Source organism: Squalius cephalus (genome assembly GCF_949319135.1).
Source record: "Squalius cephalus genome assembly, chromosome: 8".
Lineage (NCBI taxonomy): Eukaryota > Metazoa > Chordata > Actinopteri > Cypriniformes > Leuciscidae > Squalius > Squalius cephalus.
The window spans coordinates 11,359,487-11,375,707 of record NC_137129.1 but is presented as its reverse complement, the minus strand read 5'-3'; the positions used below and the strand labels follow the sequence as shown (position 1 = coordinate 11,375,707).

The 16,221-nt window shown below is 38.2% G+C and overlaps 1 protein-coding gene across 5 annotated transcripts in view; it reads left to right on the top strand.

Annotated features, from left to right (window-relative positions):
- fam49al (family with sequence similarity 49 member A, like) overlaps positions 1-10,660 on the top strand; it is a 28,524-nt gene extending 17,864 nt beyond the window's left edge. For all 5 annotated transcript variants that reach the window (XM_079879256.1, XM_079879259.1, XM_079879260.1 and 2 more), the window contains 8 exons: positions 213-318; positions 3,755-3,891; positions 5,256-5,333; positions 5,911-6,027; positions 6,662-6,741; positions 6,865-6,991; positions 9,010-9,080; positions 9,159-10,660. In XM_079879256.1, coding sequence (XP_079735382.1) covers positions 213-318; positions 3,755-3,891; positions 5,256-5,333; positions 5,911-6,027; positions 6,662-6,741; positions 6,865-6,991; positions 9,010-9,080; positions 9,159-9,222 — 780 coding nt within the window. In that variant the 3' untranslated portion in view covers positions 9,223-10,660. The remainder of the gene's footprint in view (positions 1-212; positions 319-3,754; positions 3,892-5,255; positions 5,334-5,910; positions 6,028-6,661; positions 6,742-6,864; positions 6,992-9,009; positions 9,081-9,158) is intronic.
- The last annotated feature ends 5,561 nt before the right edge of the window (positions 10,661-16,221 follow it).

Here is a 16,221-nt window from a genome sequence, read left to right as displayed (position 1 = left end):
GCAGGTTTGTTGGTTTGAATCATTCTGGTTCATAAACAGCAGATGTACAAGAGTTATTCAGCTGTGAATGTTTCACATGGCTGAAGAAGCCCTAGAGCATACAGTGTAAATTCATTTAAAAGTGTACAAATGACCTTGAGTTTAGTCAATGTAAATGAATAATTTTGTTTGACTGTCGGTCTCAAGTGCTCCTGCTCGTCCTTTCTCTCCAGGCGATTCAGAACCCCAATGACCTCCAGTTGCAGGAAAAAGCCTGGAATGCGGTCTGCCCTCTTGTGGCCAAGCTCAAGAGATTCTATGAATTTTCTCTCAGGCTAGGTAAGTGGGTGGTCTTTTTTTTTTTTTTAGTTGTCTTTTTTTTATAGTCATATAATGGGCCTTGCATGCACGAGTCAACCAACGCGCTGACCGTGCGTACAACGAGTGGTGCAAGCATCCGTTTCTGTCCTCCTCTGCAGCTGACCTCACAAAGAGTTGGCATGGCAACCGTGGCAGCAGAACCTAGAGGAGGCTGACAATTCAGTAAACTCTGTTTGCAATAGTCGATCGCCTGCCTCTTTTTTCACAGCAGTGCTGACTAGTGAGAAACGCAGATCTTTGGCCAAACAGATACCATGCAGATAAGCTTTCCATGCCGAACTATGGCATCGCAGTGACTCATGAGAAAAAGAGGCTCCACCCTATTCAACACATCCTGCCATCCGCAATATCTGGTCCCCGGCTAATAGAGTCAGGTTTCTCGGTAGGTCTCCAGATAAAACATATCAGCTCTTTATTTATAGTAGGGCTGCTGCATATTTCATGAGAGGAAAGGATAGCTCCTCTGGAGACATGCTAAGGCATACTATGACATTCAGAGATGGGTTAGCTCTGATGGTGTAGCTGTACGTCTTTTAGTCACCAAACAGGAAACATACGCTAAAGGTGATGATACACAGGGCAACTTTTTGAGCAATGTTGCTGGGCAATCTTGCAGAGTGATTGTTGCTTGGGCACTTTCCTATGGAAACTTGTTTCCGCCACTGAATAATAAATAAATAATAATAATAATTGCGACTTTTTATCTCACAATTCTGACTTTTTTTCTCACAATTGCGATATATCAAGTCAGAATTGTGACTTTTTTTCTCAGAATTGCGAGATATGAAGTCAGAATTGTGAGAAATAAAGTCGCAATTCTGAGAAATAAAGTCGCAATTGCGAGATATGAAGTCAGAATTGTGAGAAATAAAGTCTCAATTCTGAGAAATAAAGTCGCAATTGCGAGATATAAAGTCGCAATTCTGAGAAATAAAGTCTTTTTTTTTCCTTAGAATTGGACTTTATATCTCACAATTGTGAGTTTATATCTCACAATTATGAGAAAAGATGTCAGAATTGCGTGATATAAAGTCGCAATTGCGAGAAAAAAAGTCAGAATTCTGACTTTATAACACGCAATTCTGACTTTATAACACGCAATTGCGACTTTATTTCACGCAATTCTGACTTTATATCTCGCAATTCTGAGAAATAAAGTCAGAATTGCGAGATGTAAACTCGCAATTGTGAGATAAAAAGTCGCAATTATCTTTTAAAATGTTTTATTCTGTGGCAGAAACAAGCTTCCATACTATCCCATTGAAAATGGGCAATACATTTCTATCTAGATAATTTAGATCGGTCGTGGGCCCTGTGTCTCATCTGGTTGCCCGTTGACGGCAAAATTGCCCAACAACATTGCTCAAAAAGTTGCCCTGTGTATCATCACCTTAAGAGCTTTACACCGGTAAGACATACAGCACAGATCTACAGCATAAATTCACTCTCATTAGATAACATGCAGTGATAATACTGATGATACTGCAATAACACTGCTTATGACTTGTCTCTCTGGAATATTTGCTTCTGATAGATCAATAATGTCACATATTACCATTCAAAAGTTTAGGGCCAGTAAGACTTTTTTTAAATGTTTTTAAAAGAAGTCAAACGAAGATCACTTATAATTTTCCACAAAAGTCAAAAGTCCAAACATTCCTTTTGCCATAAACATTCCTTTTGTAGAGATTTTTGTATGCACAAGGAGTCTGACAACAGCCGGTGAGCTCCACATGAAGATCTGATCCGACTGTCATTGAGTCCATCTGGGGTTACATGAAGAAACTAAATCCAGAAGAACTGCGGCAACATCTCCAAGATGCTTGAAGAAACCTACTTGCAAAGCTACAGTCCTGTGAAAAGTTTTAGGCACGTGTGTAAAAATGCTGTAAAGTGTCGATGCTTTCAAAAAATAATGTCATAAATAGATTTTATTTATCAATTAACTTCTATTAACTATATCAAATCAATGTTTGGTGCGACCCCCCTTTGCGTTTGAAACAGCTTTTGTCCTCTGTACACTTGCGCATTGTTTTTCAGGTAGCTTTTCTTCTGGATTTAGTATGTCAGTTTTTTTCTGTTTCTTCGTGTAATCAGCTGTTGCCAGACTCCTTGTGCACACAAAAATCTCACTGGATTATTACAATAATGGCAAAAGGAATGTTTGGAAATGTAAACTGATATTTCCTACTGACACACTAAAGCAAAATATATACAGTGCTATGCATAAGTTTAGACACCCATGCTAAAGTTGACTAAAAAGCGGAATAAAAAATCATCTTTTGGAAATTTGGAAACCTTTAAGGACACCAATTTTGTTTGTGAATGAATAATGTATCGTAAATAAATAAATGTTCTTCCTTAAAATACAGGGTGCATAAGTTTGGACACCCCTATGTTAAATTCCCATAGAGGCAGGCAGATTTTTATTTTTAAAGGCCAGTTACTTCATGGATCCAGGATACTATGCATCCTGATAAAGTTCCCTTGGCCTTTGGAATTAAAATAGCCCCACATCATCACATAGCCTTCACCATACCTAGAGATTGCCATGGTTTTATTTCAGTTAGCCTAATAGCTGGTTTGATTTGCATTGAGAGATGATCTTATGGAAAGTACTCCATGCCAATCAAACTTATGTATAGCACTGTAAATAACTGGCTTAAAACCTTTTTTTTTTTTTGTGAAAAAATGAATGTGCCTAAGACTTTTGCAGAGTACTGTATATATATATATATATATATATATATATATATATATATATATATATATATATATATACACACACACACACACATTTACAAACTTTTATGTTAGACGCAATTAATCACTATTAATCGATTTGACAGCACTAATTTAAACTTAAATTCATCAATATTTCGCATCCATGCATGATACATTTGTCATGTCAGTCACTCATTATTTTATCATTTACTAATACAATACAGGTTTTAAAATGAACTGGAGTTTTAAAAGCAACCAGCATTTGTGATCATGGTCATATACTGCAGTTTGGAGTCATTAATGCTTGCATCAGCTGCGGATTCCAACGGTACTTCAGTATCTAGGCAACACTGATGGGATTACAGGTTCTTGTGATAAACTGCAGCAATTACAAAAATACAAAAGAGAGGCGTTAGAGGTAACAATGATATCTGTTGTGCTGGTAACCATGGAGATTAAATACATTGCAGTGCTGCGCTATTGGTACATTATGCTGTGTGGATTACAAATTCGATTAAAGGTTAGATGTGTGGGAGAGAGTGAATAGATGATAAAAAGCTTAGGAAAACTTGAGGGATGACAACAGTATTCAATGTGAATGAATTTGAAAAAACGAATTGCTACAAAAAAAATTACTGTAAAAAATCTGTAATCAATTATCTCTTTGCAGAAAACGCCCTGCGCAGTCTATTGGAGGCCCTAACTAGCCCACCCTATGCTCCCATGCAGCATCTGGAGAGAGAGCAGGCCCTCGCCAAACAGTTTGCAGAAATCCTGCACTTCACTCTCAGCTTTGATGAGCTTAAAGTGAGTGTTTCTCACGCGTTACTCTCTTTGATTTCATGTGGCATGAGTTCTGCTTAAATATATAGCCCTGCACTCAGTCAAGCCTCTTCACACTGATGTTCTCTGAGAGTCACGTCAAGCAAAATGTCTAAATGACAACACTATTAGCTGCTCTGTCTCTAAAATGCACCCTTGAGAATGGACATTTAAGAAATAATTCTCCAAATTCTCCCTAGTACATTCTAGGGCTTTTCATTCTGCGCCTAAACCCGGGTTATCATCGTTCTAAACCACGCATAAAGGAACATTTCACAGTAGCGGGTTAGCACTGCTTTTTACCTGGTGTTATAAAACCCTGCTCTGGAGTTGCCAAACCCACATTACGGTGCCAAACGTGTACAGTGTGGAACGAATACGGTGTTAGAATGTTAGATGCTTAGCAACCGAAAACTAATTGCATGCCTTATATTTACGTCAAAACCCATAGGAAAATCTTGAGGGAACCACTGGGGAATTAGTCATTTGGGTTTTGATGTCATCCCTGCACCACTCCGAAATCCGAAAATCGCCCTCCTATACCCTTAAATAGGGCACTATTTGAGGGGAAAATAATTAGTAGTGGTGTCCGAAACCATAGTAGACATCATCGAGTGCACTTATTCAATCCCACAATGCACTGCAATAACGAGTGTACAACCAACGTACACTCAACGGCTAGAGAATACCCATAATGCACTGTGACAGTCGCGCCAAATTAATTCCGCCTCTCGCCAGAATATGACGCCCACACCTGAATCATCCATCCATCCATTTTCCAAACTTGTCCAATGTGGGTACAGTGTAATATCAAACGGGTATAAATTCCTTTTGAATTGATAATTGTTTAATTAAGATTTATACATGCTAGTTTCCACGATAAATCTTTTCATTACTACTGAAGTAGCCAGTATGCTAAGTTTCAAACGATTATTAAACAGCTCTCAATGTCCGAATTCGCTCACTCGTGTTCGTTCACTCTTTCAAGTGAACTATATTAGTGGAGTAATGTAGGGAAGAGTGAATGAGGGTATAGGGGGTGATTTCGAACACAGCTTCGACTCTACAGCAGGTCAAGTGCTGCATTCGCAGAATCAATGACACTGACACTGCAAATATGCAGATAAGAATGTTAACCCAAGGGTTTAGGAATATAATGTTATAATAATAGCTAAATAACCAGGATTAATTGTTAACCCATAAAGTTTGAGCAGTGTGAAACGTGAAGCAAGATAACTGTTTAGAATGACCCAGGGTTAACTATTTCAAGTGTGAAAAGCCCTTCTCTTTGTCCGAGAAATAATATGCACTGAAGACTGCTTTGATCTAAATCCTGTCTTTACTACTAGATGACAAATCCAGCCATACAGAATGACTTCAGCTACTATAGGAGGACCATCAGCAGGAATCGTCTGAACAACCAGCAGGTAAGATCAACGATCTGCTGAAATCGACATTACTATAGAAGTGTTCACTCTAGCACTGAGTTAGACACGTTCCTGGGTCAGCATATTTTGTTGATTCCTGTTCAAAATGTAGTCCTAATCATAACTACTCCTGAGCCTACCCATAAGTGATCCCTAAAATGAGAGGGAAATGATGGGTGAATAACACTGATGTAGAACCACCTACTGTAACCTTGGTTGTGTGCCTAAACTTGATATAAACTGTAAACTTGTCCCTTAAATCTGATTGGTGGAAAGGAATGTTGTTCCAGGATCAACAAAGATGTTGATCCAGGAACATGTTGCACTTGGTGAAATCAGGTTCTGCAAAGGAGCACATCCGTTTTCAATGAAAACGACAAATCAAAATGAAAAATAGTGCAGAATACCAACTAGCAACCTACAGTTGAACAACCCCAAAACTAAACATTTGAGAATTTTATAAATGTCTGAGCAGAGATTACATTTGCATGTGGAGGTTAGTGAATGTGTTACTTAAAAAAGAAGCCTTTATATGCAACCGAAACATCTGAAGTAACATTTTCCATTTGCATTACAGTTAGAAGCTGAGAATGAAGTAAATAATGAAATGGCCAATCGGATGTCGCTTTTCTACGCTGAAGCCACACCCATGCTCAAAACCCTGAGCAATGCCACGACTAAGTTTGTGTCGGAGGTAAGTAAGGTTTTCACAGAGGCTGTGTCTGAAATCACCCCCTTTACCCTTAAATAGGGCACTATTTGAGGGAACAGCCATTTGTAGTGGTGTCCGAAACCATGGTGGACATTATCAAGAGCACTCATTCACTCCCACATCGCATTAACGTGTGTATAATCGATGTACGCTCAACGGTAAGAGAATACCCATAATGCACTGGAAGACGCCAGAAGATGGCACCCGCAGCTGAATCATCCATCCATCCATTTTCCAAACCGCTAGTCCAATGTGGGTGCAGTGTAATATCATACAGGTATAAATTCCTTTTTAATTGATTATTGTTTAATTAAGATTTATACATGCTAGTTTCCATGACAGAGTTCAAGATAAATCTTTTCATTACTACTGGAACGGCCAGTTTGCTAAGCACAACTATGCAAAAGTGGCTCACTCAGTGTCCAAATTCACTCACTCGTTTTTATTCACTCCTACTAGTGGACTATATTAATGGAGTAATGTAGGGAATAGTATAGGGGTATAGGGTATAGGGTAAGATTTCAAACACAGCCTAAATCTTCTGTTAATGTAGAAAACAGAAATTTTGTCGCCCTCTAGAGGCTCTTACTGGTCTTGATTCACATGCATGTTGCAGAATAAGACTTTGCCAATCGAGGACACCACAGATTGCCTGAGCACTATGGCCTGTGTGTGCCGTGTCATGCTGGAGACTCCGTAAGTTCATCTGATTCAACGTCTTCTCAATAAAAGAATGCAATTATTTGAGTTTTTTATTCAAGTCAGTTATCCAGAATAGGTTCATTTTTGTTTAAAATGATCGCTATGTCCTGTCCCAAGGGAGTACCGGTGCCGTTTCACTAACACAGACACCATGCTGTTCTGCATGCGTGTGATGGTGGGCGTCATCATCCTTTATGACCATGTTCATCCAGTGGGTGCCTTTGCCAAGACCTCCAAGATTGATGTAAGACCAACTTATTTATTTAAGATACAGTGAATCTAAAAAATATATGAATGTCATTGCATTATACGGTATATTAAAATATCAGAGTAAAAAGACACTTTCCAAAAACAAACCATTACTGTTAAAAAAGTATGGACACTTTCTGGATGTCAAATTTTAGTAGAACTGCTGCATATTTTGAGAATATTATATTATTGAACTGCTCTCGTACAGTAGTTCACCCATGTACTCTCATGTCATTTCAAACCTGTATTCTTTTTTTTTCTTCTTCTGCAGAACATAAAAGATGATGTTAGGCAAAATATTCACTCTTTTTCATAAAATGAAAGTGAACGGGGACTGCTTAAAACCGGTTCAAATTGTGCACAATTTTGTTGAAGCAGTGCCATAGCTTTGTGTGACAGAGAAATTATTTACTGAAAATCTTAACCCTCTGCTGCAGGTCTGAAATATCATGTGCATCAACTACACATCTTTGCACGTCATATTTAAACATACACTAACGTTAAAAAAGTAAGATTTTTCAAAAGTTTTTAAAAGGAGTCTCTTATGCTCACCAACACCAAGGCTGCATTTATTTGACCAAAAACACAAATAAAACTGTAAAAATAATAGTTTTCCATTTTAATATATTTTGAATGTAATGTAATTAGGGGTTCAAGCATGAAATGCTGAAACCCTATTGTAATTGTAAGGATTTGTAAAACGCATCGTGCAGGACAAACCGTAAGGCCTAGAGACTTGAAACCTGGCCAGATGGTAGGCCTCAGTTTGGGGACAACCTATCAGAGTATGACCCCGAATGGCCCATAGGTGGCGCTACAGCAACCAAAAGTACAAAATCGCTCATAACTCGTAGGCCGTGTGTCTTACACCACTGTGATCCCTGGCTCAAGGTGGACAAAATGGCTCTCTCCAAATTCGATTTAGGCCAGAAAAAAATTTCTTTTATGTCGCATTTTGTCCAAAACCTACTTTTGCGAACTAGTCCCTGGTTTTTCACCCGATCGGAACCAGACCAGTCTAGGACAATTCTCTGGACTCTCTAGATCAATAATTATCGAAAAAAAGTTTAACTTTTGCATTTGGGTGGCTGTAACAGGGTCATTTAGAAAAGGGGCGTGGCAAAATACACTAAAAAGCCTATTAATCCTAAATGAAAACTCAGAACTTCACAAAAATTGGTGAGCCTATGTGACATAACATCATTAACAATCATGCCAAATTTTATGGAGATCGGACCATAGGTGGCGTTATAACTGTTAAAAAGCTTTAAAACCATACATTTCCTATGGTACATTGCCTGTATTGGCTCTAAATGGTGTTTTCCATCTATTATGTCAGTGGTTACATGCTTGCTAAATAAAACTTAATCACTTTTGATGCTTTTGTGCTTAAAGGCCTTAACTGCTTGAACCCCGACAAATGCTGCTTGCAGCTTTAATTTATTCTTATGATGGCAATGCTGAAATATATCAGAAAAAAAATCTTTAAAATTGTAACAGCGTTTCACAATATTACTGTTTTGTATGTTTTGATCAAATTATTGCAGCTGGCGAGAAAGAAAGACTTCTTTCAAAAACTTTCAAAAATATATTTATTCCAACCTTTTTACTAGTGTTTTTTAATGCAGGTGACATTTGAGATCTGCAGGGATTTTCAGTAAATAACGACTTAAATGTTTCTCAGTTCCTCACATAAATGCTATTGTATGACTTTAGAAGACTTGCAATATAGTGCTCAGGTGGACTACATTTAAGGTGCTTATTTGGCATTTTTGGAGCTTGACATCATCAGTCCCGGCTTTCAGTTTATGGAAATGAGCAAGCTGGATGATTCTAATATCTCCACATATTGTGGTGCACCTTAATCTACCTGGAACAGCACTATAGGGGTTTGTGATTGTTCACATATGTGGGGCTGTCCATGATCGCAGTCAGGGGTGAGGGACAAAAAGGGGTGACCTTTCTTTTAAAGCTGTATTTTCGCATGCATGCGTGTGTGTGTGTGTTTTGCAGATGAAGGGCTGCATCAAGGTGTTGAAAGAGCAGCCTTCAAACAGCGTGGAGGGACTGTTGAATGCACTGAGGTGAGTGTAGAGTAAATCACTTCACCCAAAGAATGTGCAGCACATGTATGACCTGAAAATGTACTTTCTTTCATCCAGGTATACAACAAGACATTTAAATGATGACAGCACCTCTAAACAAATCAGGGCTCTGCTTCAATGAGAGCAGGAGGAGAGGGAGGAACCACAGAGAAAGAGACTGTCAGAGAACAAGCGATGGTGGCTGGCAATCCTCTTAAACCTGTTTGTTTACAAGAGCAACTTGATCTCAAATTAAATAAGATATTCTAGAAAAGAAAAAGGAATACGAAAATAAATATATATATAGAGAGAGACTGTTGATGGTTCATCACCGTGTGTCATTTTATAAAAGCAGGAAAAATAGAGATATATATGTATATTAAAATTCATTACTTAAACAAAACTACCCGGTGTGGATGTAAAGGTCTTTCAAAAACATTAACTATTTAAGAATTGAATTAAAAAGCGGTAGTTAAAACCACCAACAAAACTGGTTCATATCCCAAGTTACGTCTGAGAGTATTTTTGCACACTTGAAAAGGAATCCCACTTCACAGGAAAGACTTTAACATGGCTTGAAACTGTATAGTTCAGATCCTTTTTCATGCGTTTAGACTTGATTTGATTTGCAATGCCTTTGCCTCGTTATCCTCGATATGCTTCATCCAATGCATTCTGGGAATTGTGGGTTTCCCGATTAAAACTGCAGTCCTTGGCATTTCATCTACGGCACAAAGTCTGTTAACGGATAAATGTAAAGATCACATACTTGAGACACATCTCTGCTGACATCGCCAGAAATCAAACTATAATCCTCTAGCTGTATATACTCGGAAAGCACAGGATAGTTTTGTAAAGAAATGAAGCGTTTTGTTAGACTTCTTCACTAGTGCTGTACAGCAATACTCTATCACCAAGGTGACAACTGCAAACACGTTCATTTGAAATGCCTTCATACCAATGTATGAGACGCCAGATAATGCTAACAGCTCATCTGTGGAGTTTAAAGGCCAGTTGTACATATCATTAGACGAACAATCCTTTAAAAAGCTTGATTTTTTCTTTTGTTTTTGCTCTTGTAAAGTTGACGTTAAAACGGAGCGAGTAAGCCATGAAACTGTAATTCAGACGCAAACACACATTCTGCCCTGTGCCATAGCTGCTGCTTCTTCTTACCACTGCGTCACATTCAGTCCAGACGGAGTGACATAAACATCATTAGTAGAAAGTTAACAAACAAAAACCAAAACACACCATTGTGAACAACACAGCGATGTGGATTTGCTGTCCTCTGTATCCAAAAGCAAATCATTGCCAAATGAGACTGCAACTTTGCCTTTTAGATAAATAGAAGTGATGCGCTGTGTGACGTTCGAGTGATTCGTTTTGTCATGAAACACAATCTCCTGAAATGGGAAAACTAAAAAAAAACAACAGGCTTGAAGGTGCAAAAACACTTGACTTGGTGTAAATAAGAGGGTTTTTCTTGTTGAGGACTAAACAAATGTTCCATCGAGATTCTTTGTTAGAATTACAGAATTAAAAAAAAAAAAAAAAAGACGTGGGTTGAAAAACAAAAATGAATCAAAAAGATTATACCGCGACAAACGCAGTGCTGTACTTTGAGTGTCTCTCGCCATTAGTCGAACTTGATTTGATCTTCTAATATGTTTTCTATATGGGGTTCTGTTGAAAAACAAAAGCTCTGTATGAATATATAGATGGCATGCTGTAAAAGTTCAGACAAGACTGTAAATATGGTGTTTTTATTCATTTTTAATTGTTCGGTGAATCTGAATTGGGTATGTGTTGTCTCTAAGAAAACCATGCGTTTTGGCTTGGACCATCGGACTTGCCGTAGACATGTTCCAGATCTCCAACTTCATATCAGCGGGGAAATTCAAACAGGGCAGGGAGGAGGGTGGGGGGGACGGGCTGTCCATTTGCTTGTTATTTTGTACATTTTGTGCAAGAAATAAACTTGTCATTTACTACATTCAACATGGCATTTTGTCATTGACCTTTGTTCTCTGACTTTTCTCCTCATAAAAGGTTATTCCATCTTCAGAATCAAATGAAGCACAGATGTGTATTTCTAAGGTTGAATGATGTCTGATATATAATGATGCTTTGAATCACACTGACTCAAGTAAATAAGTTCTGTGTGTTGCTGTCCATGGTGCTGTTTTCTGAACTCAATCACTGCAAAGGACAGCCTATCTATTCATTATCTATTCAGAGAATTAATATGGGCCACAAATATTAATACAATGGGTGTCATGTATAACTAAACGCAGGTGTATCAGAAAGTTGGATTATCTGCAATACCTTAGAATGGTCAGATACAGTAAATACATTTATGATGTTATTAAAGCTACACTGTATGATTTTTACCCCCATCTAGCGGTGAAATTGTATATGACTACCCAGTGAAAATGTGTTTCTGTTCCTCTCAATTCCGAGGGCGTTTAAACTCCTACGGTGGCCGTATTATTCCAAGATTAACATGGCTTCCAGTTATCACTTCGTCCATGACAATAATAAACAATACGTCTAAAATGAATAAAACTACAGGACAGATGTCAGGACGTAAACGTCACCCTTGGAATCGGCTATCCCAGCATAATCAGATTAGGCTAACGTTACAATGTGTACAAAGTAAAAGCAATTAAAAATAACAAAAATTTACAGTGTCCTTTTTTTTATATGGCTTAAAAAATTGCGCCTTTAAAACTATTCATCACCTGTGATCCGTCGCAGCACAGATTTATGTTACAAGGTAAACAATACTTTTTCACCATTGACGCGAGGATGAAGTTATACTAGAGGTCGTTCTGGCGTTATGCACAACTATGCTATGGTTAGACAAGCAACTATAAAACTTTACACAAATGAATTACAACAGGCTGAATTACCTGTCGAGAAGAAAGCAGGCAACCTCGGCGTCCGTTTTAAAATCTTTTCTCCTCATGAGCTCTTTCCATCTGGGAAAAGTTACTCCAATATTGACTATGGTCTTGCTGATTTGTCTGTCGCGTTGACGTTTTAATTCTCTCTTTCAAATGTGAGTACGCACGCACGCACGCACACACACACACCACACTATCTTTCAAATCTGCCGGCACTCGCGAGCTCGCGAGTAATCTCCCCCTCGCATTCGTCTCTGTGTCACTGAGTGAAAAACGCAAAAGGCGAAGCTTGAATTTACAGGCATGTCCCTCTTTGGCTAATGTAGTTTCAAGATGGAGGGGCAACATGGCGACCGGCATTCCGAACCCCTCACCCGTATGTACTTTCAATGGCAGATTATAAACTTAAGAGAATACTTTATTACTTGAAAGAAGTAAATATATATTAATGAGCACATATATTTTTGAAAGAACTAAGTGTTTTTTGCTAAGAATCAACTAAAAAAGTTACACAGTGTAGCTTTAAAGATTTCGTTTTTTTAAAAATCTGTTCTTTCTTTTCATCAAAGAATCATGAAAAAAAAAATGTATCACAGTTTCCAGAAAAAAATATTAAGCAGTCCAACTGTTTTCAACATTGATAATAATAAGAAAATAAATCTTGAGGATCAAATTTGCATAGAAAAATGTGAAGGCTGGAGTAAAAAATCACTTTTTAAAACAATCCTAAACTCATTAACAGTAGTAAAGTTTCAAAATGCATTCAAAATATATTTTCACTCAGAAAATCTGAGATTCAACAAACAAAACATATTAAATATTTTAGGATCTGGATGCTAGCTAGCATGAACAAGTTGCACACAGCCTAGTGAAATTCAAATCTAACAAATGAGAAAATATGATTTTTATTTATTTAACAAGTCATCATTTTGCAAGCAATATTAATGACCGTTGTTATGCTCAAAAGTTTACATACCCCTTGAAGAATCTGCAGGTTTTTTCTTAAAGGTGCATTGCGCAAGTCTCTGAGTTTTTGCAGAACTATGCCCCCTTCTGGCGACACGCGAAACTGCAACCAGAGTTGTGCACGCGGTTACGTGGAGTTTGCGTTGGGTTTTGGGATGAAGTAGAAGCCGGTCTCTTTGAATCCATCTTCTACTTTTGCAAAAGTCGCTTGAGTTGTCTTCGCTGATAATAATGGTGGCGAATACACAAACCTGCCAGACATAGCCAGGTGAGCGTGAACGCGCATGACGTCACGCCTAGTTGATTCCGTCCCGAATCCCTCTTATTTATTTTACTGTACAGGATTATAGAGGCAATCGCAGAGATCATAGAAGGGCTCATTCAGCCCATCAGACAATTGTTTAAGCATGTATGGGTTAGAAAAACGGGTATTTTTAACATGAAAAGTTGCTTAATGCACCTTTAAATTGCATGTTATTTCTTAATTAGCACTGTCCTAAATAAGGTATTTCAAATAATAGATGTTTAGTCCACAAGACGAAATAACTTAATTTATAAAAAATTACGCTGTTCAAAAGTTTACATACCCTTTATTTTTAATTGTTACCTGGATGAGTAATGACTTTTTGTTGTTGTTGTTTTGTGATAGCCGTTCATGAACCCCTTGTTTGTCCTGAGCAGTTAAAGGGATAGTTCACTTTGAAATTAAATTTTGGTATGTTTTAGCTTACCTCAAGGGCATCCAAGATGTAGGTGTCTTTGTTTCCGCAGTAGTTTCAATTTTGATATTTTTAGGTCAAACCGTTCTTGTCTGTCAGTCATATAATGCAGGTCTATGGTCACTGTCTCAAAGAGCATGCACAGAGAAGTCCAAATTAAACAATTCCCCATCATAAGTACACATTGATAGCCTAAGACACGAAACAAGCGGTATTTTTATCGTTTTTACCTCTTGTACACTTTCCGGCGCTTGCGCAGACTAAGCCAGAACGCGCACACACCAGGAAGCGCGCGCACCCTCAGATCACTTGGACGTGGTTGTGTAGAGGTAAAAACGATATAAATACTGTTCGTTTTCTCACACAAACCGCTCGTTTCGTGTCTTAGGCCATCAATGTGTACTTACGGTGGGGAATTGTTTAATTTGGACTTCTCTGTGCATGCTCTTTCAGATAGTGACCATAGACCTGCATTATATGACTGACAGACAAGAACCGTTTGACCTAAAAATATCAAAATTGAAACTACTGCGGAAACAAAGACACCTACATCTTGGATGCCCTTGAGGTCAGCTAAAACATACCAAAATTTAATTTCAAAGTGAACTATCCCTTCAAACTGCCCACTGTTCTTCAGAAAAATCCTCCCAGTCCTGCACATTTTGTTGGTTTTCCAGCATCTTCTGCATATTTGAACCCTTTCCCAAAAGTGACTGTATGATTTTGAGGCCCATCGGCTCTTAATGCATTATGTTTCCTTCTTGAGCATCAGTGAATGTTTTCACCTTTTGTAATAGCTGAATCACTCAATTATCCTAAGTGTGTAAAGATGGATCTCAAAATACAGTCACTTTTGGGAAAGGGTTCAAATATGCAGAAGATGTGCAGGACCCGTTAGATTTTTCTGATAAAAAGGAGGCAGTTTAACTGCTCAGGACAAACTCATGAACAACCATCACATTTACAAATCATTAAAACAGTCGTTGATCATATAGGTGACAAAACAGGTCCTGCCCAAATACCCACACTTGTAGTCTTGGCCACTCGAGAGAGCATGTGCACGCAATAAGATGCAAGTGCACAAGATTGTCCCAAGTCTTAAAAACGTGCCATTAATGCACAGTGCACACTAAACCTACACTATCTCGAATAGTGCTTCAGAGCGGTATTCATGGCTAAGGGTATCCCATCATGCATCAAATTCAGGAACTTCTGTGCCCTGATATCATGAGATGTTGAGGAAAACATTCCATTGTAAGTTAAAATAATTATATATTACATATAATTTGGTAGTAAAACATTATTACTAATTTAGAGGCACCACAATTAAGAAATGGTTACATAGCGACTACTGACCGGTTTCATTTAAAATACAAAGTATTGAAAAATAAATAAAGCTCTGTAAACCCTTGCATCTTTACACCTATCAGGTAATCAAAAGTTCTACACACACTTGGGTCAGATACAGGAAATGCATCATGTAAGCAGTCGCAGACGCCAGTGTGGGTATCTGGACAGGCCCACTGAATATAAATGCAACATCCAAAGTTTTAAGTGTTTTCTCTACATCTGGTTTTCAGTATAGGGGACAACTCATATGTTAGAAACTTGTTCACAAACGGTGTATATTAGCTTCACATCTAACCACCAGGGGGCAGCAAAGTATTAAATTTGAGACTTCTCATCTATGTTCACAGCTCATAAGTATCAGGGGGCCCTAAAATTTTTATAGCTTCATATCAGCTCTTATTAAAACATTTACACCCACATAAATCATATGTACATAAATGTTACCACATCTTTACAGAAGCCCAGAGAGTTTGAGGAGGGTCTGGTGGATATAAGTGCAGAGAGAGCTTTAATAATCTGGGGCAGAAGAACACACAGGAGATGAGATGAAGTGTGTGTGGTTATTATTGGAACACTGTGAAGAACTAAGACATAAATTGAACACGCATATGATTCATGCACACAGACCTTTCCGTGAAAATGTATAGAAAAAGATACAATCCTATGTTTTTCATACTTTAAATGCACCATTATAACACGTCTAATGATTCAACCACTTTGTTCTGGAATGTACCCTTACTGTAATTACAATTTAACTAATTAAAGCTCACTAGTCATCTGCACTGCATTATTCACAAGTAGATTAAATGTTTATTTCAGCCCTCCGTACCTTTGTATATTCAAGACCTGCATCCATCTGAAAATAAATATTTTATCAGTGACTGATTATATTGTCATGAAGTGAGCTGCCATGTCTAGACATGTCCGATGCTGACCCAGTAAATATACAGGCAGTCCATCATCTCAGATCTGTCCATTGAGACTATGAGAATGCTATATCACCCTTCCTGCCAAAGACTTATGTTGGAGGACCTTTAGCAGTATTTTCCAGAGATTTCCAGGTAATTTGAGGACGGGGCGAGTCCGTTGGCAGGTGCACAAACCGGCTCAACGTGCACCCGGCCGCGCCACTCCCGACATCAACAGGAAAACAGAAGAAAGAGAGGGAAGTAAAGTGTGGATTTTCTATCCGGAGGG